The 24,072-nt window shown below is 55.4% G+C and overlaps 11 protein-coding genes across 11 annotated transcripts; 5 read left to right on the top strand and 6 right to left on the bottom strand.

The window, feature by feature from the left end:
• Positions 1–3,116: 3,116 nt before the first annotated feature.
• On the top strand, positions 3,117–4,450 carry PG997_013057 (uncharacterized protein; the record flags this gene model as incomplete). The annotated part of the gene is made up of 4 exons (XM_066817371.1): positions 3,117–3,213; positions 3,292–3,457; positions 3,555–3,659; positions 3,751–4,450. 4 exons carry the CDS (start codon positions 3,117–3,119, stop codon positions 4,448–4,450), a joined length of 1,068 nt encoding a protein of 355 aa, XP_066663063.1.
• Positions 4,451–5,164: 714 nt separating this feature from the next.
• On the bottom strand, positions 5,165–6,749 carry PG997_013056 (FAD/NAD(P)-binding domain-containing protein; the record flags this gene model as incomplete). The annotated part of the gene is made up of 3 exons (XM_066817370.1): positions 5,165–5,336; positions 5,414–6,445; positions 6,499–6,749. 3 exons carry the CDS (start codon positions 6,747–6,749, stop codon positions 5,165–5,167), a joined length of 1,455 nt encoding a protein of 484 aa, XP_066663062.1.
• A 584-nt stretch (positions 6,750–7,333) lies between these two features.
• PG997_013055 (asc-type amino acid transporter 1 protein) lies at positions 7,334–9,235 on the bottom strand (the record flags this gene model as incomplete). The annotated part of the gene is made up of 3 exons (XM_066817369.1): positions 7,334–8,164; positions 8,224–8,802; positions 8,843–9,235. The coding sequence occupies 3 exons, from the start codon at positions 9,233–9,235 to the stop codon at positions 7,334–7,336; spliced, it is 1,803 nt and encodes a 600-aa protein (XP_066663061.1).
• A 1,642-nt stretch (positions 9,236–10,877) lies between these two features.
• On the top strand, positions 10,878–11,603 carry PG997_013054 (leucyl-tRNA synthetase; the record flags this gene model as incomplete). Its single annotated transcript, XM_066817368.1, has 1 exon — positions 10,878–11,603. The coding sequence occupies one exon, from the start codon at positions 10,878–10,880 to the stop codon at positions 11,601–11,603; it is 726 nt and encodes a 241-aa protein (XP_066663060.1).
• A 313-nt stretch (positions 11,604–11,916) lies between these two features.
• PG997_013053 (uncharacterized protein) lies at positions 11,917–13,620 on the top strand (the record flags this gene model as incomplete). Its single annotated transcript, XM_066817367.1, has 1 exon — positions 11,917–13,620. One exon carries the CDS (start codon positions 11,917–11,919, stop codon positions 13,618–13,620), a length of 1,704 nt encoding a protein of 567 aa, XP_066663059.1.
• A 544-nt stretch (positions 13,621–14,164) lies between these two features.
• PG997_013052 (uncharacterized protein) lies at positions 14,165–15,375 on the top strand (the record flags this gene model as incomplete). Its single annotated transcript, XM_066817366.1, has 5 exons — positions 14,165–14,323; positions 14,407–14,558; positions 14,618–14,985; positions 15,033–15,317; positions 15,344–15,375. The coding sequence occupies 5 exons, from the start codon at positions 14,165–14,167 to the stop codon at positions 15,373–15,375; spliced, it is 996 nt and encodes a 331-aa protein (XP_066663058.1).
• A 202-nt stretch (positions 15,376–15,577) lies between these two features.
• Positions 15,578–16,938, bottom strand: PG997_013051 (uncharacterized protein; the record flags this gene model as incomplete). Its single annotated transcript, XM_066817365.1, has 4 exons — positions 15,578–15,739; positions 15,789–16,295; positions 16,461–16,824; positions 16,922–16,938. The coding sequence occupies 4 exons, from the start codon at positions 16,936–16,938 to the stop codon at positions 15,578–15,580; spliced, it is 1,050 nt and encodes a 349-aa protein (XP_066663057.1).
• Positions 16,939–17,112: 174 nt separating this feature from the next.
• Positions 17,113–18,479, top strand: PG997_013050 (FMI1 protein; the record flags this gene model as incomplete). The annotated part of the gene is made up of 2 exons (XM_066817364.1): positions 17,113–17,608; positions 17,647–18,479. The coding sequence occupies 2 exons, from the start codon at positions 17,113–17,115 to the stop codon at positions 18,477–18,479; spliced, it is 1,329 nt and encodes a 442-aa protein (XP_066663056.1).
• Positions 18,480–19,353: 874 nt separating this feature from the next.
• PG997_013049 (uncharacterized protein) lies at positions 19,354–19,716 on the bottom strand (the record flags this gene model as incomplete). Its single annotated transcript, XM_066817363.1, has 1 exon — positions 19,354–19,716. The coding sequence occupies one exon, from the start codon at positions 19,714–19,716 to the stop codon at positions 19,354–19,356; it is 363 nt and encodes a 120-aa protein (XP_066663055.1).
• A 1,018-nt stretch (positions 19,717–20,734) lies between these two features.
• PG997_013048 (uncharacterized protein) lies at positions 20,735–21,406 on the bottom strand (the record flags this gene model as incomplete). Its single annotated transcript, XM_066817362.1, has 2 exons — positions 20,735–21,157; positions 21,314–21,406. 2 exons carry the CDS (start codon positions 21,404–21,406, stop codon positions 20,735–20,737), a joined length of 516 nt encoding a protein of 171 aa, XP_066663054.1.
• Positions 21,407–21,941: 535 nt separating this feature from the next.
• PG997_013047 (uncharacterized protein) lies at positions 21,942–22,765 on the bottom strand (the record flags this gene model as incomplete). Its single annotated transcript, XM_066817361.1, has 3 exons — positions 21,942–21,995; positions 22,077–22,264; positions 22,351–22,765. The coding sequence occupies 3 exons, from the start codon at positions 22,763–22,765 to the stop codon at positions 21,942–21,944; spliced, it is 657 nt and encodes a 218-aa protein (XP_066663053.1).
• Positions 22,766–24,072: the final 1,307 nt, after the last annotated feature.

The raw sequence follows: 24,072 nt of genomic DNA, 5'->3' as shown, positions 1-24,072 counted from the left end.
ATAGAAATAGAACCCTCACAGAAGGACTAACCTGGGACTTGCACCCACTACAGCCTAAGCGAGGCGAGAGGATCGGCGCCTCTCTCAGGAGAGCCTTGGGGGCGTTGGGGGTTTTTTTTTTGACATCACTGCTGCTGAGAATGTAACCTGAGGTGACAAAGGCAGTTTTGCCCTTTGATGAAGATAAATTAGGATACAGGCTGGTTCCGCGTTATACGGCACGCGACGCCGAAGACACCAACGCCTCTGTGATAGCGGCGGCTGATGTTGGCTCTGGGCCAATGAGGTGTTGCAATTGGTGTCGGGAATTGCCTGTTCAGCCGCCGGAAGCTGCCAGAGTCCAATGTGGAAGGTGGCATTCAGGTTGCAATGCACGCCGGCTCAGCCCATGGCGGGCGCTGTGTCTATTGCGTATAGACATGTTAAACATTGAAAGACATACCTAACATTGAAAAGCCAAGAAGCGCATTCCCTGCTTTGGGGTCAACCACGACTGCTGCTCGTGTGCGTGGTCAGCTGAGCGTTGGTCACGCCGAAGCGAGGTGCACCTTCACGTCATCGCAAAGACCAATCGGGCAAGTGATGCATCGTTTGGTGGCATGCACCATGCCATGCATGCAACGCAGGAGCTGAGCTGTATCTAATAAAGCCCCTAGCCCCCAGCAACCAGATAGACGAGCGAGCCTGATCAGTCCTGATGAGACTCTCCCCAGCCCAAGCCCAGCTGAGACTAAACTCGATAGAGCTGCCTTCCCCGAAGATGGGCCCGGCTGAAGGGTGCGCTCAGACCTCTCCAGCTCGACGAGCTGCCATCCGCGCGACCTGAGATCTGCGATCATTGATGGATGAGACGGCAGGCCCGGAGAGAAATGTGATGGATAAGGTTTGCCTGTTCCTGTACGCCGCGCGACCATAAGCAAATATAACTGCAGCATCAGTTTTCAATCGGTCGTATCTATGTTTGATGGCCCCCTCCTTACATTTGGTGGTTGGTGTTGGGTTGGGTGGAAACCATTACGAACCAACCTGGAAGAGGAGCCATCAATTGATAGATGTGCAGGCATATGGTTGTTATGTTAGTTGTGATTATCTTACACTGTACAGTGCCTCAGGCCTCTTGCTCGCCATGGTATTTTCTCCTTCTCTTTTTTACCACGATCTTCCCTTCTGGACTCAGAGGTCTAGGCGTCAATCAACGCAATACGTGTGCACCAAGGGTCCTTATGTAGCACCTCAGTGAGTAGCGTACGACATTGAGGGCTTACCAGGCAGTCGGTAGCTGCGGCCATGTAACAGAACGGATTGCCGTACAACCTACTTACTTAAGCCAAGGCAGGGGCCTCCCTGCTTCTCGTAGTGGTAATTCGACATTTCGACAACGGTCCATCTCGGAAAATAAAATTCAAGGAGGATGCTGGAGACGATTGGCAGCGTTTTTCTTCTTCTTTGCTTCTTTCTTTCACTGGTCAAACTAGCACTGTTACCCTACTGACCGTCATCAACGCCTGGACGCCTCACGAGTCATCGGTCCGGGGAAGCAACGCTTGACTCGTGTATCGTAGCCCAACATTGCTTTTGGCCTAGCGAGCTGAGGATGCCTGTAGAGCGTTGCATTGACCAAGTCATGTCCAACTTGCTGCTCACTTGAACAATGTTGGACTTGACTTGACAAGTATGAGAGCACGTTTTTCTTGTTCTGATTGTGTGGATCTGATTGGACTTCTTTAACGCCGACTCTACCGTAGCTAGTGTCAGCCGTTACGGTGTCCCTCGTTTTTTAGTAGGCGTTGAACGCTGCGGCGCTGCCCTCGTCGTCTTTGGTCACTTCCCGAGGCGCCATCCCAACGCTTTGCAAAGCCCTCGTGGCATTTGTTACATTAGTGTGGGAGCTAGTCGAGTATCGAACCGTCGTCGGATACAGCATTTCCTGCACTACACCAACGGGCATAGCCGCATTCATCAACCTGAAGGTTGCATGCTTGTGAATGACAGATGAAGAAGGTGGGATGGGGGATCTTGTGCGGGCAGCGGACCACCATGGCTCGGCCTGCCCTCCCGCACCGACGAGATGGGATGAGACTGCTCTGAGATGAGACGAGCGACGATGCATATCGTATTATGTCTTATCATATCCTTTGTGCCCCCAACAATTTCCGTCAGACGGGACTCAGCCTCCCAACTTGTTGCTTCTCAACAACCGCCACGACAGCAAGGCTCTGTTTGGGAGCTCGAGAACTCCGGTTTGGGTTGGTTTTGCGCACCAATGGTGCCCATGCCCGCCCACACAGTCTTCGCTGAAGAGGCATAGGCATTCCGCGCTTTTCGCAAAGGGCCCGCTCCCCGACCTGCATGCCAGGAACAGTGACCAGGAATGGAAAGGGTTCCTCCCCTCCCCCATTTCTTGGCGGCACGTCCGCTCACCGGAATCAATCTTCGATCGGGTCTCGTTTCGAAAAGGTCGGATGAAGAGCTGGCAAGTCGCAATTACCACCAAAGAACAACTAAAAGCGGGAGGCGCATGGCAGATTCACTATAGCATATACAGAAGCGCCCGTGGTATTAACAAGTCGACGCTACCTGCATAGCTGGCCTGCAGGGATGGCTGAATAGACAGGGGGCCTGGGGACGGTTGGAGAGCCCTGCCGCCGTCGAAAGAAGTCCCGAGGAAAAGGAAAGGATGAAATTCAATGATTCCGGCCCGGGACCCTTGGCTAATGATCACCGCTAAGGGTTCGATGAGATCCATTTCCCACTCCATCATGCGTTCGTTGGGGGAGGACAACCCTTTGCGCCCTCATGGCCGGGTGTCTCTCTCCCTGCCAGATTGGGCCGAGTGCCAACGTGATGGTGTTGGTGTATATATAATATATAATAGGACACGACTATGACCTTTGACTTTCGGGATGTGATCAGCACTGGTCTCACTGTCTTATACCCTACCAACAGGCAGCACCCCGCGCCACCTACGCCAGTCCTTCCCGACCTGTCTCTCGATACGGGCCTGCAGCCGTATATATATTCACATTCTTTTTCTTGTTTTTGTTCTTGTTTTCTTACGCTTGAGACGTGCCAACGTTTCTTGCCTGCCTGCCTGCCTGCCTGCCAAAACCCCCAAGATGAAGTCAATAAGTTGGTCTCTCGTCTCGAGCCTTGCTCTGGCTGCGGTTGCGAGCCCTGTCCCTGATAGCCTTCGCCCATACTTGGCGCACCGACGTATGTTGTTTTTGGCCCGATCTTCTCCCGAAACCTTAATACTATATAGAAGCTGACCGTGCTATAATGATGTACTAGAAAATGCTGTGACTGCAGAAGAAGTTAGCCGCCTGGACTTCTATGCCGAATATGCAGGAGCCAGTTACTGCAACTCAGAGGCCCCTGTTGGTTCTACCGTGACCTGTGCGGAGAACGTTTGCCCCGACGTGACCGCCGCCGGTGCTGTTGTAACCGCCACCTTTGCGTGAGTCTTGCTTCTCCAACTGGAACCAGAAGGCTTCCGTTCCCTTGTGTTTTTCCCGCCCGTTACGCAAAAGCTAACATAATCCTTCTTTCGATAGGGGTCTTGTAACCGATATCCAGGGTTTCCTCTCCACGGACCCCAAGAACAAGGTTATTGTCCTTTCATTCCGGGGCTCTCATTCGATCCGTAACTGGATTACCAAGTAAGTGCATATGTTTATGGTCCTCGAAAAGGACAAGAAAAACCACGTCATTCGGGTTTATTCAAGACTCTTGTACTAACAACCGTCTCAGTTTCGTCTTCCTCCAAGAGCCATGCGGTCTTGTCGGCGGTTGCTTGTTGCACGCAGGCTTCGCCGGCGCCTACAAGGAGGTCGCCGAGCCCCTACGTACGGCCCTGGCCGCCGCGACCAAGGCGAACCCGGACTACAAGATCGTCTTCACGGGCCACTCGCTGGGCGCGGCCATCGCGACCGTTGCCGCGGCCTACGAGCGCGCCGCCGGCCACGCCATCGACCTGTACACGTACGGCAGCCCGCGCGTGGGCAACCGGGCCTTTGTCGACTTCGTGACCAAGCAGGCCGGGCTCGAGTACCGCGTGACGCACCTGGCCGACCCGGTGCCGCGCCTGCCCCCGATCTTCGCCAACTACCGGCACACGAGCCCCGAGTACTGGCTGTCGGACGGCGAGGCGACCACGATCGACTACACGGCCGCCGACATCAAGGTCTGCGAGGGCTACGCCAACATCAAGTGCAACGCCGGCCAGCTCGGGCTCGACATCGACGCCCACGGCCACTACTTCACCAACATTGCCCAGTGCGGGCCCGACGGCACGCCCTTCAAGCGGGATGCCGCCGTCGCCTTGTCCGTCGACGCGACCGTGCCGGTCGGTCTGCCGACGCTTTCCGATCCGGAGCTCGAGGTCAAGGTCAACGACTACGCGAAGCAGGATATCGAGGCGGCGCAGTCGCTCAACGATATCTGGGGCTAAGTGGGGACGCATCTATACTTTATATAAGAGCACACACATATATTATACGCTTACATATGCATACATGTATGATGAGCTAATCCGGGCTGCTGTTAATAAGGGTGGATATTCGTTTCGGGGTTTGTTGTTGATCATGATTATGTATGAGGATTTTAGGGGTCTGGGTGGGAACTCTAATTCCGCGTTTCTTGTCGTATATGGATACGATACCATAAGCTTTCTTGTTTTGTTTCTTTCCAGGGCTTCATTCTCATTTAAATGTTGGGGGGGATATGGCAGGCGCTGGGGGATGGGGCCGAGTCACACTGGGAATGGGTATTTGATGTGGAGGATGGGCGTGCTGTAATAATAGCTAGTCGACCACGAACATCTAAACCAAGTTCTTTCTTAATACTGTGCAGCCGCAACCCGGGCGTGGTTTGGTTTTGGTTGAATATGAAACGTTCATCATGCTATACCGTCCATTTAACGTAATTCTCATCTCAACGTATCTGCTAATTAACAAGGCCCCGTCATTATCTACATTCTGTGCATCATCTAGCCAGATCTATATGGACAGTGAATAGCTCTCTAATAAACATAGTGCCCACCAGCAAATGTCATCGCCATGGTCGTCGTCGTCGGCACGCCCACCAAGGTAAAGTCTCCAATAGGGGAAACCCCACCTTGCACATCGTTTTCCAACGCTTTTTCTCCTAAAGTACCAAAATCTTCCTAGTTCTTCTCTTCTCCTAGAGGCTGGTACGTGAACCCGAGCTCCTCGAGGCTCGTCGCCTTCTTCCCGGCCTTGACGAACGCCATCCGGGCCTGGGCGTAGATGCTGCGCATCCAGAACTCCTCGTCGCCCCAGCGCGGCGGCTCCTTGCCCTTGCTGGCCGCGGACGCGCTCTGCATGACCAGGTCGTGCATGGCGTTGATGTAGGTCCCGTCGCCGCCGGGCGGGAACACGTGGTACGGCGCGACCTCGGTCCGGAGGGGTCGTCGTCATCGGTCTGCTGCAGCGTCTTGACCCGCGACGCCGCCTCGTCGCGCTCCCACTGCGCCATGTCCGCCAGCGGCGGCAGGCCCATCTCGTTGTCCCACAGCCGCGCGAGCACGGCGCCCTGCGACTCGGCGACGGGGAACGGGATCACTTTGATGGGCAGGCCCGAGAAGGCCAGCGTCGGGTAGCGCATGTCGATCATGTGCTTGTATAGGCCGTGGACTTTGCGCCCGTCGGTGACGAGCGGCTGCCCGCGGCTGGCGACCTCCTTTTTGTTTTCGTTATCGGCAGCGCTGTTGATGAAACACTGGAGGAACGGGAACGAGAATAGGTACCCCGTGCAGAACATAACCGTGTCCAGGTCCGCAATGACGGTGCCGTCGCGCAACCGTACGCCGCGCTCGGCGACGAGAAATTCCTCAATGGTGGAGACCTCCTCGAACTGGAAGCCGCCCTGCGCGGCCTGCTGCCGCACCTCGTCGGGCGTCGGCGTCTGCACCGAGAGGTACAGGGGCGGCGCGCAGACGGGGTGGATCTGGCCCGCGATGTCGAGCCCCGAGGCCGAGTTGCCCACGACCAGCACCTTGTGGCCCCGGTGCGGCTCCGGCGTGCGGTACTGCTTGGAGTGGCGGACGACGCCCGGGTGCGCCGCGACGAACTCGCGCAGGCCGGGCACGGCGGGCACGTGCGGCTCGTTGTAGTGGCCCGACGCGACCACCACGGCGTCGTAGATCTCGGCCTTGTCCGCGCTGGCTCCATCGGTGGCCGCGGCAAGATCGCGGCTCCGGACGTGCCAGCGCGGCGTCCGGGTGATTTCGTCGTCCGGCCGCACGTCCAGCACGGCGGTGCTGAAGCGGATCAGGTCGCGGATCTCGGCCGCGTAGTCCTGCAAGTACGCCTGCACGCGCTGGCGGCTGGGGAACACGCGGCGGTCATCCGGCGTCGTGAGGGCCAGGTCCGAAAACTGCATGAGGGAGGCCGGGATGTTGGTGTGCAGCTGGTCGTACATGGGGCTGGGGAAGAGGGGCTTGCCATTGGCGTCCTCTGCACCTCCTTAAGGGAGGACTTTCCACTCTCCTCCAACGCAGAGGAGCCCGTGTCCGTCGCCCAATCGGTAGGCGGCGCCGTGCTGTAGTTCCACACGCCGCCCACGTCGGCGCTCCGTTCAAAGATGGTGACGGTCTTGAAGGACTTCTGGGCCAGCAGATATTTGGCGCAGGCGAGACCGCAAGGCCCGGCGCCGATGATGGCGACGGAGGAGACGGAGAAGGGCCCCAGCGGCGGGGGCGCCTCGCTGCTCTGAGAGACGGAGCCCATGTTTGAAGATGTCCGCGAACCGGACCGGTTAAAGACTGTGGCAAAGAGCCGTTTGATAAGATGGGACTTGGGGGCGGTCGACTTGGTGGGATTGGGAACCCTCGCAATTCCAAAACTTATCCGAAATAATGGCATATGATGGGTTTAGCTGCTTCTCCAAACGAGCGAAAATGTAGACCTCCCAAGTAACTTGTCTGTCGTTATCTATCGGGTTGGTCATGTGCTTGTTCGTGATGAGATAAAATGGCGCCATCGCCGAACCGGGCCCGAGGCTCCGCTCGTGGCATGATCCACTGTAGATATCAGGGAAATACCCCATCTTCACCCGACAGGTATCTTGTTTGGGAGCATGGCTAATGAAGCTGGCGGTAGCCTCTGTCTCTCTCTAGCAGTATATATATTACAGCCCGTGTAGGATTCGTACCTAGTCCAGGCCAGTCTGTATGTATGTACTATGCAATTGGGCTAATCGTAACCCGTAGCTATGCCCCGTACGCCAATGCTTTGATGCAATCCCAACGGGAACCAACCCCGATATCTAAAGGAACACCCAGCGGAAACACAACATAGAATCGTTATCCAATTCAGTTCGTCCATCGTTTCCAGAATTTCCACGAAGGCGCCGCCTCGCCTCCGCCAATCTCCCGCTTCGTGACTTGGTCTCGACCGTGTATCCTCCAGAAATACACAGGGATGCCAACAAGGACGAATGCAACCACAACCAGCGTCTTTAGCGGTTGCGCAAAGACGGCTCGTGACAGCAAAAACAAGCTGACGCAGCAGAAAATGATAGGAGTGGTGATCCAAGTCTTGTAGGGCCGCTCCAGGTTCGGCTCCTTGACGCGCAGAATAATCAAGCCCAGCACTGTCAGGAAGTAAAACGTGTACCCGGCAACACCATAAAAGGTTAGCAACTCGCCAAATTCGCCTACAACGATGTACATAATAGTAAGCACGGCATTGAGAAGCAGCGCGTTGACAGGCGTAAAAAACAAGCCCGCCTCCTCATCGCCAAGCATAGTATGCAGACGCTTCGAAAGCCAGCTTCTCGTCCGCGTGCTTGAAAGGCCCGGCTCAGTCGAGCGAAGACCGATCCGCGCGAACACGGTTGGAAGGTAACCTTCCTTCCCAGCAGCATAGACGAGCCTGCTGCTGGTGAAGGTTTGTGAGTTGAGAGCTCCGAAGCAGGAGGCGCTCACGATGAGGGCAAATATAAGGGCACCAATGGGTCCAAAGACCGTCTGGCCGAAGTTGACCGCGACGGTATTAGTCGAGTTGATAGTCGCAGCAGGCAATACAAAAAAGTAAGCCATGTTTGCGAGCACATAACAGATAATGACCAGGGGCATCGCGGTGTGAATAACACGCGGAAGGTCGCGCCCTGGGTTTCGAAACTCGCCAACGACATAATTTGTCTGATATCAGGTTAGTTTCGCATGTTGCGCCTCGAATCCAGTAGAAAAGAAAGACTCACATTATCCCAACCATCAAAGGCCCACAGGCCTGCGTAGATAGCAACAGCCCACTGGGCCCCGTCTTTGCTGGTCCCTTCGAACCATCCGTGGGACTTCCACTCGATGTTGGCAGGGCCCGAGTAGGAAAGACCCGTAACGGCGACAATAACTCCCACAATGGTCACTCCAATCAAGGCAATGAACTTGAGAAACATGAGCATGTCGTTGGTGCGGGTACCCAAACGTGTAGACAAGGCGTTCATGAATGTCAGCAAGACCAAGCCTACCAGAGCCACGCTCTTGCTCACCCAGGGGTTTATCGTTTCGGCTTCGACTCCAATAAACGCCCTGACGAGGTATTCTCCCATAATTATGGCAATGATGGCGGCACTTCCCGGCTTCAAGACAAGCACGGCGACCCATGTAAAGAGGAAGCCAGCCATTTCTCCTAGAATCTTGCTCAAGTACGCTTGCGGGCCGCCGTTGAGAGGGATGGCGCCTCCTAGCTCGGCATAACTCGCGGCTCCCGTCCAGGCCAGGACTCCGGCAATCACCCAAACCACGAGCGAAGCGCCCGGAGACCCAACGTTGGCATTGACCTGACTCGGCGAAGAAAATATCCCAGAACCAATGATCAACCCGATAATCAAACCCAGTCCATTCATGTATGTGAGCGTCTTGTGTTTTTTCCAACGATGCGCCTCCCATGCCACCATTTTGATGCGCTGCCGTGGTCGGGGCTCCTATTGGTGTATAACCCGGGGCCGCAGAGGAGGACAGGGGAAATAGGTTCGGAGCGAAGTCGAAATTCGACACGGTGGAATAGGTGCGACCATGGCCAGGCCGGCCCGCAGGGTTGTTTTCGTCTAGAGGATCATCCTGCTCGAGGGATAGCTTGCGCGACGAGGATATTGAGGGCCGCGAGTCTGTATCTGAGTAGGTGCCAGGGCCACGACTGCTAGAGGCTAGTGAGGCAAGTTCGAGCGAATCTCGGGCGTAGCCTTGGAGGTGCGATGAGGAATTGGCCGGCATCGTGATGTGATGGTTGTCTGGTGAACACCAGACTCAAATATCCCTGCGATTTTCGGTACCTGAATATCACCGCATGCCGGCGACGCGAGGCTTTGGATAGTTGTGAGGGTGGAGGACGGCGGACTATCGTCGTCGGTAGACGGGCGTTGCTGCAAGTTTGCTGGGAGGTATATGCGATATCAAGCCTGGCCGTTTCAAGGGAGATATGGAAGCCAGTCGACGAGGGCGGTGGTGTGTAACGCGGGAAAGAATTCGAATTGTATGTAAGGAGTGCTGGTCGCAACGCAATTATATGTACTGTTGGTTCTTGTTGCGGGCGAGAATACAAATGAGCTGCAGCCAAGGTAAGTTTATGTACGGCCCAACTCTGAGGGGTCTCGACAGGTGTCAAATGGCGATGACTGAAGTCTGATGAATGGATAGATGTAACACGGACGGTTGCGGGATCGAAGTTAGTAGTCCTTTGAGAGGTCGAGGACAACGGATGGAAGATTGTTTAGGTAGCGGTAGCGTGTGGTTGTTTGATACTGCTGGCACTGGCACCAGCACCAGCACCAGACCGGCCTCCCCCGGCTAGAATCGCTCCTGAGCCTGAGACCTGCCTTCTCGAAACAGTCTGTGCACTGTTGCCAGCACAATGTTTATCGGCATCAAGGCAGGAACCAGGGCAAGAACTGGGTCTGCTGGAGGGGAGGACCCGAAGCGTAAGATTACCTTTGTCGCTACCCAGATCACTAGAGTATTGCATTATTTCGTTGCATCATGCGTTGTTTGCATGTCGCTTTCTATCTGTACCTAATGAATATAAATGGCATTCCCCCGCGTCCAGTAAGGTATGCTCATGGTGATGCTGATGTTGGTGATGATTCAATAGTCAGTATACGGGCTGACATACATACTTACCTAAAGTACATAGCCACACAACATAGTACTTCAAATGGTAGAACGAAGAGAGACCTTACTTCAAGGTTGTCAGGGCTTTCCGGCCGAGACAGGACCAATATCGACAAGGCGTTTCCAGGCCTCAAATGATCAGCGCAGACAGCCGGGACACACCAGGAGCAGCCGCATTGGCCTAAGATTCTAGAGCCCCGAAAGCCCCCAAAACAAAAGCCTGTGAGCCTGTGCAAGCTCCCCCTGCAAGTGCTGTGCCCATTGATTACTGCCCCCCAATGCCCCCTGAAGCTTAATTCTGCCCCTCAATTACGGGCCGGTCACACAACTTTAGCTGGGTGGCTTTACGCCAAACAGCATCTGCAGGGCGCCAAGGTGCCAACCCAGCTCTGGCTTTCAGCGCGTGTTACTGGCCAATTCAAACCAAATTGCTCACGCTGTGACCCTCTTGGTATGACGAAGACTTGAAAAAGCTCACGATACTTTCCAGCTCCGCAATCGTCAAGCTCACCCGTCAGCTCGACCCCAACGCAGCTCCGCCAGGTCCCTCAAACTCTCTCGTTTGGGTCACGATGATATTCTTTTACATATGACAGGCTAAACTTCCAATGCAGTCTTTTGCTAGATTGGCCCGCGGCTATCGAAGCCACTACTTGATATCGTCACGTACTGCCCTTCGTGCGCCTCGAGCTCCCACTTTTCGTCGGTATTATGCGACCCAGCTGAACCTGCCCGCCCTCGATGCAAAATGGCGACAGGAGTGGGAAAAAGGCCATCGGCCAACCGTGATCTCGACGGGGCCGCGAAACGCGACAATGGCCAGCCCTCGTCCGACAAGAAGAGCATGTACATACTGCCCATGTTCCCATACCCCTCGGGCAAGCTCCACCTCGGCCACCTACGAGTCTATACCATAGCCGATGTCGTCGCGCGCTTTCGGCGGTTGCAAGGACACCCTGTGCTGCTACCCATGGGCTGGGATGCTTTCGGTCTGCCAGCTGAGAATGCCGCCATCGAGCGCGGCGTCGAGCCTGCGGCTTGGACAAAAGAGAACATGGCGCGCATGAAGGAACAGTTGCAATTGATGAACGGGAGTTACGACTGGTCTCGCGAGTTCGCCACTTGCGATCCTAGCTTCTATAAGCATACGCAACGAATATTCCTGCTGTTGCTGAAAAACGGTCTCGCCAGTCGGAAAGCTGCCGAGGTCAACTGGGATCCGGTCGAGAATACAGTATTGGCCAATGAGCAGGTAGATGCCGATGGTCGCTCCTGGAGATCCGGTGCAAAGGTCGAGAAGAGAAACCTGGAGCAATGGTTCTTTCATATCACCAAATACCAGGAGTCTCTTCTGCAAGACTTGGAGACTCTGGCAGAGAATGAAGCCTGGCCTGAGAGAGTACTGACGCAGCAAAGAAACTGGCTCGGTCGCGACTTTGGAGCACACTATGACTTTCGGGTCGAGTCGGGGTAGCACCGCCCTCGAGCCCGTAAGGGTCTACACTACCCGGCCAGAGACGATATACGCCGCACAGTTTATAGCACTCTCGCCAACATCTCCTACGGTACGGAAGCTGGCTGAGGGTGATGCAGACTTACAAAGATACCTCGGAAGCCTCAAGGATTCGCCCGATGCTGCATCTCATAGCCCCACCGAGGGCTACAGGATACCCTATTTGACGGCAAGAAACCCCTTGAGCACTTCTCAAGGATCATCAGACCACAATCAGAGTCTTCCGGTATATGTCGCTGCTTATGTTCGAGGTGATTATGAGACCGGAGCACTTATGGGTGTTCCGGCACATGACCTGAGGGATTTCAACTTTTGGAGCGCACACCAGCCGGGCCAACCAATCAAGTTTGCCGTGACGCCGAACGAGGATGGCCAGACGAGCGGCATGGAAGACGGCCCATTTCTCAATGCCGGTTACATGACGTCGCTGGCAGGAGCTCATAAGGGGTTACCGTCCGGTAAGGCAGCGGAGGCAGTCGTGGAATCCATCCAGGCTTCGACCGGCTCGGCCAAGGGTGTAGTGAAGTGGAAATTGCGAGACTGGCTCATTAGCCGGCAGCGGTATTGGGGAACACCGATACCCATCGTCCATTGCGACACATGTGGTCCTCAGCCTGTGCCTGATGAACAGTTACCAGTAACCCTCCCCGAGGTGGAACATCACTGGAAGGAAGGAAGGTCCGGAAACCCTTTGGAATCGGCCACCGACTGGATCAACACTACTTGCCCCAAGTGCTACGGCGCCGCAAAGAGGGACACCGATACTATGGATACCTTTGTCGATTCCAGTTGGTATTATATGCGCTTCGCAGATCCGCAAAACGGCGAGCTACCCGTATCCGAAGCTGCGCTCAAGGAACACTTGCCAGTGGATATTTACATCGGTGGTGTCGAACATGCTATCCTTCATCTGCTTTATGCGCGCTTCATCTACAAAACTGTTGTGGATCTCCTGTATTCCGAGAAGCTGGGACAAGAAGATGGCCAATCGATATTAGAGCCGTTCACGCGGTTGATCACTCAAGGTATGGTTCACGGCAAAACATACACCGATCCAACTTCGGGTCGGTTTTTGAAGCCAGACGAGGTTGATCTGTCCAACCCCTCGGAGCCCTCTGTGGTCACAACGGGAGAGAAGCCAGGCGTTTCTTATGAAAAAATGTCGAAATCGAAGCATAACGGCGTAGACCCAACCGACTTCATCTCAAAGTACGGCGCCGACGCCACGAGGGCTCACATGTTGTTCCAAGCGCCCGTGAGCGACGTGGTAAACTGGGATGAGGATAAGATTGCGGGCGTGACGAGATGGCTTAGGCGTCTCTACGACTACGTTCAATCTCTGGGGGCTGTGCCAGAGGAAAACTCGGAGTGGGCCGCCAAGGAATACTTCACCAAGATCAAGAAAGAGTTGGGCGAAGCCGGACAAGAACAGGCTGCTCAGTGGTCCGCCGACACCGACGTTTGGCGAGCTACTCAACAAACCATTGACCAGATCACGAAGTCCTATGAGAAGGTCTACTCGCTCAACACGACCGTCTCCTTATTAATGGGCCTGACGAACACATTGGCCGACAGCAAGGCGGTTTCGCAGACGGTAAAGATCGCCGCCATGAACCATCTCCTGCGAATGATGGCGCCGATCACACCAGGATTTGCCGAGGAGTGCTGGAGGTCACTGTATCCATCCACAAATAGCATATTCGACTCGACTTGGCCGGAGCCTGACGGCACCATTGAACTGCTTGGGCATAACTACATAAAGTGCGCCGTCATGGTAAACGGCAAGATGCGCTATGTAGCGACGGTGCCGCATCGGCCGAGTAACATGGAGGAAAAGAGCCAAGAATACCAAAACTGGCTGACGGACCGCATTCTTCAGACCGAGGAGGCCCAAGCCAAGCTATCCAACTTTGACATCCGCAAGGCAAAGAAAGCCTTTGTTGTCAAGGGCGGTAAAACGGTCAACTATCTGCTGTAATCTAGGTAGCTGTACATGTGTTTCTATGCTGCTGTAAATAAGGCCGTTGGTGGTAGATTAGGCACACAGTAGATCATAGAAGATACCCAACTCCTCTATCCTCGAGACACAAAGGTAGGTGAAGATAGACCGATACCTGAGGTACATACTGAGCAAATACCCCCACCAAAATATGTTCCGTACCACCAATATCGCTTGATCAGCTCGAAGGCACAGATATTTAGATAAATCCGTACCAGCCGAAGCGATTCTTTCAGCCTCCTACTGGGGGTTTATTAGCGGGCACTGGACCCTGCGTGCATAAGCCGACATGGAGAATGTTGGGATGGATCTCTTCCCGCCCAATTGAACGCTACTATACTAATAACCTTAAATCTTTCCTATACACGCACCCCATGAGCCTGGTTAGAATCTACCCACACGTACCCCTTCTGTCCCGCCGTCGTCCATCACTGTTTTCAGACTGTCAGGATCTCGTATCCCGTTTTCCAAGTCCGCGGGCGTCGGGGAATCGAGCGAAACTAAACCAGAAAAAGCAGGTGGCATGCCCCGTCTCCCGCCCTCTCTCCTCCAAAGAGCCCGCTCCATCTCCCCGGACCTCGCGACTCTGCTGCCCGCTTGCCGCGACCTAGACTCGGCGCGTAGCGAGCTGCGCTGGATCCGAGAACACGTCTTTACTTCTGCTTCTTCAAGCCAGCGGATCGTATCCCCCGGTTCCGCTAAGACCCAAGCAGCAGCAGCAGCAGCAGAGAAAGAAAGAATCCATCATCACCATGAAAGAAACAGGGTAGCCGTAACCAGTCTCTGCCGCCGCCGCGCCGCGGCGAGCCCTTGCAGTACCTCCTGGGCACGCAGCCTTTCGGCCCGCTCGAGATCCGATGCCGGCGCGGCGTTTTGATCCCGCGGCCAGAGACGGAGTCGTGGACGTACGCGCTGGCGTCCGAGGTGGAGGGGCGCCTGAGCCCTTCTTTTCTTTTTCTGCTACCGGTCCCGGCAGTCCAAGGACGGATGCGGGGGAAGGGAGGAAGGAGAAGAGGAGGAGTCTACGAATCGTCGATTTCTGTACGGGCACAGGCTGCATCCCGCTCTTGCTCTACACGCTGCTGCGCAGGCGGTTCCAGCTCCAGGTCTGGGGCTTCGATGTCGAGGAGCGCGCGGTACGGCTCGCGCGGGAGAACCTGCGAAGCAACGTGGCGAAGGGCCTCATGTCATCACCGTCGTCACCACCACTAAGCGACCACGCTTCAACGCCAGAAAAGGGTGGTGGTTCTGTTGTTCGGTTCGAGCAGGCCGATATTTTCGCCGACGACTGGATCCAGTCGCTACTCCTCCAGCAGCAGCAGCAGCAGCAAGACGAGAAGAACAGTGTGGTGGATGTTCTGGTGTCCAACCCCCTTACATCTCCACGGAAGGCTTCAATCGCGACACGGGCCGCTCGGTGCGGAACTTCGAGCCGAGGCTCGCGCTGGTGCCGCATCCTCGGAACGAGCCAGCGGCTTGCGCACCCGAGGACGTGTTCTACAAGCGTCTCTGTGAGATAGCAGGGATTCTTCGGCCCGCGATTATGTTGTTTGAGGTGGGCGACCTGGAGCAGGCAACTCGGGTTGCGCAGATGGCGGTAGTGGCTTCTGGCGGGAGGCTCGAGGATCTCGAGATCTGGCGCGACTGTCTGGATATGACGGATGAAGAGGGCATGGGTAATAGTGATACTGCTCTCACAGAGATACACATGGAAGGGAGGAGGGTACCGATTAGGGGGGCGGCCATGGTAGATCGGTTTTTGTTCAATTGGGGTGACCAAACACTCTCATCAACGTGTAGATGTTCTTTGTATCATATTGTTTTATACGCCAGATACCCTCGAATCTGTTTATAGAACGACGCCTCTAGCAGCGCACCCAATGACGTCTCCTTCGTGTCTTTTACAAGTCTACCAACAGCTGATGTTGATCTATGTCTATAACCTGACGACTTCGCCGCCTTTCTTGATGGCGCCACGAAACATGTCGGCAACCACGTTCCCCTTGACCACGGTCTCCTCGATGATCCCCTCAACGTGTTTAGGCTCTACTCGCCCATACCAGATACCATGACCGGCCAACGGGTGAGGTTCGTTGTCCTTGGTATTCAACCGTGGCGGTATGTATATAATCACATTGCCGGCAAACTTGTGGCCACCCGATATGACTAATGAGGCCAACTCTCGCAGTGGACGAAGGCTCGTCGCCAACGGGGCCGGAAAGGGGCGGCGCGGTCACGCTCTCGTCAACCATGGGGCCGCGCACCACCTCGTAGCCCTTCTTGGGCAGCTGGGCCTCGAACTCCTTCTGCAGGGCCGGGCCCATGAGCCCGCAGCGCATGTCGCGGCCGCCATGGCCGCAGACCAAAACGAGAACGTCCTGGACGTCGCGGACGCCGTACAACAGGGGCCGGAAGGCGTCCTTGCGCGTCAGACGGTCCTTGTGGATGGGCGACAGGCCGTCGTGCATGGGGTGCAGCTTCTCGGGCAGCAGGTAGCCCTTGACGAGCGCGTGCACGGCGTCGAAGGAGACGCGCGGCAGGAAAGGCACGTACTGGAAGGACGGGAGCAGGTAGGCCGACGTCGTCTGCACCTCGGGCCGCCGCGAGATGGAGGACGGGAAGGAGGCGTTGAGCACGGAGATGTTGTGGAAGGGCTACGCGGCGAGGAAGAAGGCAAGGGAGCACTTACCGTCAGCAAATCTTGTTCCTTTTCACTTGAATGGCGGCGGATGTGAAGACTTGTTACGAGAAGGGAGGATTTTTTTCTCGCATGGTAGTGTATGTTCTCAATGTCCAGGGCACTAAAGTCAAACACTCACATCGCTATAGAGCCCACCCCGGCCCAGGAGCTCTTTCAGATCGGCCGCCAGGTTGTCGCCGCTGTTCTCCTCTTCGATGCGCGAAGGCCAGTCGTCTTTGCCGGTGCAAATTAGCAGTTGCTCTGCGTAGCTAGCCATGACACCATTCAAGGGACTTGTTTTGTCGATGGGCAGCCCCTCAGGCATAGCAGGGGTTCCGGCGCAGTCGCATGTTGGCGAAGGGCATGTCGGTACGGTATTGAGGAAGCGCAGGGCAGTGGTAATAGGCGGTAGTTGCGACGGCCGCTTCGCATATTTCCAGAGACCTCTACTCAGAGGGCGGAATTGGCGGGGAACATGGCGATGCAAGCGCTTGCCAGGCCAGCTTGCAATTGATCAGGAAGAGACAGGTGAAGGGCTGGGTCTATAGGGAAGCATCATGTGCTGCGGTGGCGCGAAAGGGATTGCGAACTGTCTTGTACTTAAGTATGCTGTTCATTGTCGCAAGCAGTCGCTGACGTAGCTCCGAGAGCGACTGGTAAACCCGAGAATGGCGATTTGATTAGCTGATAAGGCCACCCTCGGGCCCGCAAGTTAGCGCCGAGTCGCAAAGCTTGGGGGATTGAATTGACTCGGAAGTAGTACGTACCTGAATCTGGATCTGAATCTATAGATGACCGGCATATCACGATTCACTTCAAGCTTCAGGGCTTCAGGGCAAGGCAGGATGAGAGGAGTTCGGAATTGTACGAGATGTCTCTCCAACATATCAAATCAAGCGGCACATCTACACCACTCTCCGAGAGTAGTGCCAAACAAAGCTCTGCCTGATTTCTCTCTACAGCCAGTACAAGGGAGAGCGTTCTCGGCGTCTACCACAGCGCAACGCAGCAGCAGTTCCACTGCCCCTGGATCAGGCCCCAAATCAAAGACCAAGAGTCGGCGGAGGCCCCTGGTGCTTTCAATTGGCGCTGCTACCGTCCTCGCAGCCTCATGGTATGCACTGGGGTCTGAGACCAAAGATGAGAGCCTCAACGACACCAGGTTCACTGCGTTCGACGTCGTCTCCAACGAGCCCGTTTCACCAACCGCCTTCGTCTTAACCATACGCAGCAGAGACAGCGAGCTGGCCAAGAACTCGGCTAAGTTGAAGGCAGCATGGGAGCACGGTCTGTGGTCGGTCGAGTTTAAGCAGCCGCAACTCCAGATTGCGCGCCACTACACGCCTTTGCCGCCCCTGGAGGAGAGGATGGCACCGAGGCGCGGCTGCGCTTCCTGGTCCGAAAGATGCAGGGTGGCGAGATGTCCAACTACCTGTCCAGGATGCAAGTTGGTAGTCAGGTGTGGCTAAGAGGTCCACACCATGGGTTCGATATTCCCAAAAGACTGGGCAATGCCAGGGAGATTGTGTTCCTCGCCGGTGGGACAGGTATCGCCCCAGCTCTGCAAATGGTACACAAGCTTCTCGATACGAGCAGCGTTGATGGTTTTGCCGATAACAGACCATCTATACGAATTCTCTGGGCGAATAGGCGAAGTTTCGACTGTGTGGCTCGGGATGAATTACAGGGCAAACGAAAAGCAGATGACAAGATGCAGTCCGTACTCTTGCGCCAGATCCTCGAAATGAAGCGCGAACATGGCAACCATTTCAGTATCGACTACTATGTTGATGATGAAAAGAAGTTAATCGGCATCAAGGATGTAGATGCCGCGTTACGTAACGCCGGTGCTGCCAAAGCCCCATTGGCGCATCAACCGGCCGACAAGAGCTGCCGCTGGCACTCTACGGAGTTACTTGCCGTATCTATGGATGAAGATGATGGACAGATACCGGATGTCGCCTGTGCTTGCGCGCTACCAAGCGCAGGACGTAAGATCATTTGCGTTTCAGGCCCCGATGGGTTTATCGAGGCATTCGCAGGGCCGAAGCGGTGGGTTGGAGGCAGAGAGTTGCAGGGTCCAGTGCAAGGTGTCTTGGGTACAATCAAGCGGCAAAGTAAGGGGGCTATGGATGACTGGCTGGTTCTCAAGATGTGATACGCTCTCTATATAAACGCTTGTATCATCACTGACATGTATACATATATCCGGATAGACCATATAGATACTCTCAAGAAAATCAGACCACTCATAATCAGACTGTGTCAAGTACCACTGCAGTAGTAGTCGTTAGAGTTTCAGTGCGGCTCGTGTTCTACAATTTGCCTACTGATACAGACAATAATATTCGCTTCACTGAAGGTCACAATCATGACTTCAGTTGCAGCATGATACCATCACTCATGACTGTCACATGGATTGAATATCGCACCAAGTCAGCATAACTGATGATATGCATACTCCAGTTACAAGCACAGTATGAGTCAAGATGGCATGCCTCTCCCATTTTCAAAACAACCCGACACTAGTATAAATACCCCTGGACAGTCTTCTCGCTCTGCCTGAACAGAAATCACCAAGATACCAAGACTACCACGATAAATCAATAATACCAATACCAACATGTCCAAAGCCCCTAGCAAAGCCCCTTCCCAGGCCCCATCCCAGGCCCCATCCCGGGCTCCTTCCCGGGCGCCTTCCCAGTCGCCATCGTCGCTAGCCGAGACGAGCGCTCCCCCGCAGTCACCTCAATCCAAAGCGCCCTACATGACCACGATCGCCGAGGGCGCCGGAAGCATCAACCCCTCTCCGAGCCCATCCACCGTTGTCCCTGCCTCCCGAGGCCTCCACCTGAAGACATCTACGCCCAGCGCCGCCCACGACGCAGTCTCTCCAAGCCGTGCTCCAAGCCACGCTCCCAAGTCGCGCTCCAAGCCAAGCTCCAAGCCGCGCCCCTACATCCTCGTCCTCCTCGCGAGCACCCAGAGGAACCTACGTACCGAGCGTGTCGGCCTCCCGCGCGCCCTCGAGCTCAGCAGCCATAGCCCGTAGCCAAGACCCCCACACCGTCGCCGCCACCTCGCGCTGGGTCGACAGCGGCGGCGCCAGCAGCCACCACACCCGAGTCCCCACCCTCTCCAACGCCCCCTCCGCGGCCCCCAGCGCCGCGCCGACGGTCCGGAGCACGCGGTCCATTGTGCCGAGCGCGGTGCTCAACGCCGCCGACGTCGCGCTCCCCGACGACCATCGCGCCGGCCGGCCGGACCGAGTTCCCCACCGCGTGCAGAGGCCCAGGCTCCTCCAGCACCAGCAGGGACCCGCAGGCCGCCCCGACCATGATCCCGACCGCCAGCGGCGTGCCCGTCGCGTCCAGGTGGACGTCCAAGGCCGACATCGCCGCGGCGACGCGGCAGGTCAACTACGCGCAGCTCGGGCGGGAGGAGCAGCGGGTGCAGGACAAGTGGGCCAAGGAGAAGGCCGACCAGTTCGCGCCTTGTCCTGCGAATTGGCCTTGGATGCGTCACGAGACGCGTGAGTTTCTCACCCTTTCCCCCTTCTCCTGCTTTCCTATGTGCGGCTGATCGATGATGGTATATGCTTACATCTTATCTACCGACAGATCCAGGTTATCGGTGCACTGGTGGAAAGCATTACAGTAAGTTTTCGCCGCCCTTTGTATACCGTTTTCGCGCTCTCTCCTGTTTCTCGCGTGGAGAGAACACGAGATTGCTCCGGTGGGACCATTTGCCTTCGATGCCTGCTGACAAAACAACAGTGAGCGACCTGATGTTGGCCCAAGGCGAACCAGGCTTATACACCATCGGCATGCCAGTTGAATTCACGCCACACTATACCCCCAATTGGAGCGAGGGACAGGTTCCCCGGATGTATTATGGTCCAGTTCCGCCATTGGGATGGGATGATCGCCAGAAGAGGTGGATATATCCGATATGGTGTTAAGCGAGACGTTGTTCTTTGCCAGTACCGTCATGGTAGGGATGCGCGCATCATCAGATGTATATAGCAACTGCAGTAGCCCGTGTAGTGTGCCGAGTTCGGCCACAAGATAGTAGCACTACCAAGTATATGAGTTTCCCCATACCGGTTCAGAAGACGCGCATAGGCTACTTGACTAAGCCTGGTCAAGGGTGGTGAACAAAGTAAAAGAAATTCTCAATTATGGCGCCTAGTCGCCAAATCAGCAAACACCGCTCCATTTGCTGTGCCATACTATACATGTGAGAAGAAGTGCACAGCCCTGCAACCTCTCTCCGTTCCCAATTCCGCACCGGCTTATCGTGGCATCCTGTCTTGAATTCGGCCCATGCCTGCTTTACTGGCCGAGCCCTCTGCTTTCGATCACCATTTCCAACTCGTAACTGTCCAGGCGTTCTCGTTGCGAAGTATCAGATTTATAGGGCAAGGTTGTACGAGTATTCGTCCTCCATGTTCTGGCTGAGCCAGAGAACGACGCTGCTCAGACCGACCAGTCCGTTGGCAACGACGTTCTCGACGCCCATGGTGAGGGCGGGCCACTGGACTTGCGGGACGATGAACTTGAGGACGAAGACCGTGACGCCGCCGGCCATGCCGCCAGCGAGGGACGCGAAGCCCAGGAACAGGACGACGCGGGCCTTCCAGGCGACTCCGCTGCCGCTGTACGAAAAGGAGTCGGCCGACAGACGCGCCTTCTCGACGCTGTTGATGATGAGCATGCCCAGGGAGCTGAAGATGAGCGGCAGCCAGTCGATGAAGGTCACGTGGACGTCGGAGCCGTTGTTCGGGGACTTGGACCAGACGGCGGCATCGAGGAGAACGTAGAAGGCAAGGGAGAACTAGTGAAGAGAAGTCGAGTTAGCGGGCGGTTTCTCGAAGGTTGGGTCTCTCTGACAGAGCGCGACGGCTATATTGAAGAGCTAATAGCATGATGCTTCGGGTAGATACGACGTATTGCCTTATGTGAATAAGCGAACAGAGGATGTAATGCATACCAGAGCGCCAGCGCTATAGACACCTGCGTTGCGAACCCAGGCGCTGTTCATCCATTGCGGCTTGCTGAACTTCCACAGACGATCATCCTCCATTGTCGCGGTCGGACGGTCGTCGGGCTTGTCGGGAAGAAGGAAAAGTTAATAATACAAGTCGCAGCTGTAACCGGTCGGACAAAGCCCAGGCGATTTGCTGGGGGCCGTAGTATGAAGAAGTCGTCGTTGGTGGTGAAGTCGCAGTTGTAAGCGCAAAGAGTTGATAGCTAGGCTGAAGCTCTCGAGTACAACAGGGTCGAGATGCTTCAAGGGCAAGGCAAAGGCAAGGCGTTGGGCCCCGGAAGCTGGATGACGAACCACGGTGGGTCATAGCGCCCTGAGCTCGCTGACTGACCAACCATCACGTGCGTTACAGCGCCCGCTTTAGCGCTGTTCAGCTGCTGCCAACAGCAGTGAGCACCTCAGGCGATGTTTAAACACCGGGACATAAATGAATACATAATATTGGTTACGGAGTGCGGCCATGAGCCTACGAAATGAAATGCACCATAGCTATGGCGATCCAAAGTACCCAGTCCCTTCCTGCCTCATACTTTCTCGACAACCCTTTCTCGGTCCACAACGCCCTCAACTGTTACCCCTCAGGATTTGATCCGTTGCCGAGTGGTGCATCGGCAATCAGCGGGCCCTGCAGTTTGATGGTTGTCGTCAGCAGAAATGCATACCTCTTCAGAGACACGGGAAAGAGACGATGGGGTAACGTCCTTACCAAGTAAACAAGGTTCCGGTTTGTGATCCTCCATCCATCCTCTCCTCCCTGCCGCTCCCATGTATCCTGGTACTGTCCGTACGCGTACACGACACTTTGAGGGCCCGTCAACGCCTCGGGCCCCGTCCCAGCTACCAGGAAGTGCGATGCCGTGTAGTAAGTGACCGAGATGGCCGATGTGGGACTGCCTTTGATCCAATAGGCAACACAATGTCAGCATGGCCAAGCGGTCGGCACGATGAGATGGCAATTAAGCGGATATACTACTACTTACAAACTTGGATAATCTGCGTGCCGTACATGTGTTGAGTCCCTTTCCACGTCGTCTCAAGCGCCTGCTGTAAAGACGTCTTGATAGCCTCCCGGCCCTCCATCACGCCCAACGGATAGGAGTAGTTGGCGCGTGCATCGACGCTGAAGATGCGATCGAGCGCCGAGAAGGTCCTGGTATCTATTGCCAAAGGATACAAAGCCAACGTGTTGCGGATCGTGGATTCAGCAGCCAAGTCAGAGACCGCTCTCAGGGGCTGCAGAGTCTGGACCAGCTCAGAGATAGGCACAGGGCCTGGGGCCATGTTAGGACATGGTTGCGAGGGTGGAGGTGAGCCAAATAATTCGGGGCCAAGGCTTTGTGCTGGGATGACCAACAAAGCCAGGAAGAACAGTACGGAGGCTGCCAGACTCAGCATCTTGAGATGCCAGCTTGATTCCTGGAGCGCTTTAGTGTTTAAGAAAGAGTAAAACGAGCCACAAACCACTAAGTCGAAAAAGAGCGAACTAGGCCATGGTCTTATTCTGCACAAGGTGCATCTCAGCCCGGTATCCAGCAACTTGGATCCAACCGCCCGCCGATGCCGCTTCTTTGATTGGATGCCACGATGGGACGAAGCTAGGGGGCCGGGAACGCCACACGACGACCCCCCGAAGTGAGGGGCCGGCCGGCCGGGCATGATCTTTACTTAGTCTATTTGGGATCAGTACATTGCCAGATCATGCATTCCGGGCCGTTACCAGCCAAATATCAAGCCGTTGGGGGCATAATGGGACTGCGTAAGCCGCAGGCCCGTCTTCAGCTCGCTGCGTTGTGAATATATTGCTATATAGAGGCATCGGAAACTGCCGTGGCAGTCCTCGCAAGCAAATCAGGTGGTTATCTTGTCCGATATCCCTCTGAAAAATGAAGGTTTTCGACATCTGATGAGGGATGTCAGATCGAGATACGTATACGACTGCCAGGGCCGTGATGGTAAAACCGAGTCTTCAGCTGAACAGAGGTTTCGGGATCCGGGCCGGTCAGCATGAGAGTCTAGAGATCAAGAACTGTTTGCGCTTGCCGCATGTTGAGGCTGAAGCATAGCAATATAAATCGAGGCTAGTTGCATCAGGATCGTGCCCATGTCATCTCCTATTGGATCCCTTCACCCCAAAGCTTCCAAGTCCGAGAGATGCTTCTTCCTATTTCCAAGGAACTCGTGAGAACCTACCTGCCAATTTCTTTCGCTACTATGTTCACGTCCGATAGGTGCTGACCTTTCTGAGCATCCAGGGGCCTATCAGACCAGCAGTAAACTCTACCTATGAAAACCCAACTTCCTCTTTTCGACCGGAGCCGACATAGCTGGCGATATCCTCTGTCCACGAGTTTCCTATGCTCGCAATACCACCAGACGTCCGTTTCATATCTCCCTCAAAACCAACCACCCACCCCCTGCCACGCCGAGACACCACAAGAAACAAAATCACTGACTCGCTCCAAACATTATTGTCTACCTACTCGGTGACGCTGTCCCCTCCCTCCCCCTACTGCGCCACTCTAAAGCAATTACAACCCAAAGGTGGACTTGCCCGGCATCTTCCTGCTGCCCGTAATTCTCATTCTGTTCGGGATCAGGCGCCTCGGCAGCACGACCAAGGCGGAGAAGACTTCAAGAGACGGCCGTCACCGGCGATCTTGTACGGGGTTATCACGATGAGCTCAATTCATCAGCAGCGGCGG

This window comes from Apiospora hydei (assembly GCF_038363865.1).
Source record: "Apiospora hydei strain CBS 114990 chromosome Unknown utg000009l_segment0_segment0, whole genome shotgun sequence".
Taxonomy (NCBI): domain Eukaryota; kingdom Fungi; phylum Ascomycota; class Sordariomycetes; order Amphisphaeriales; family Apiosporaceae; genus Apiospora; species Apiospora hydei.
Note: the sequence above shows the minus strand (reverse complement) of the source record. Positions and strands in the feature narration are given on the sequence as shown.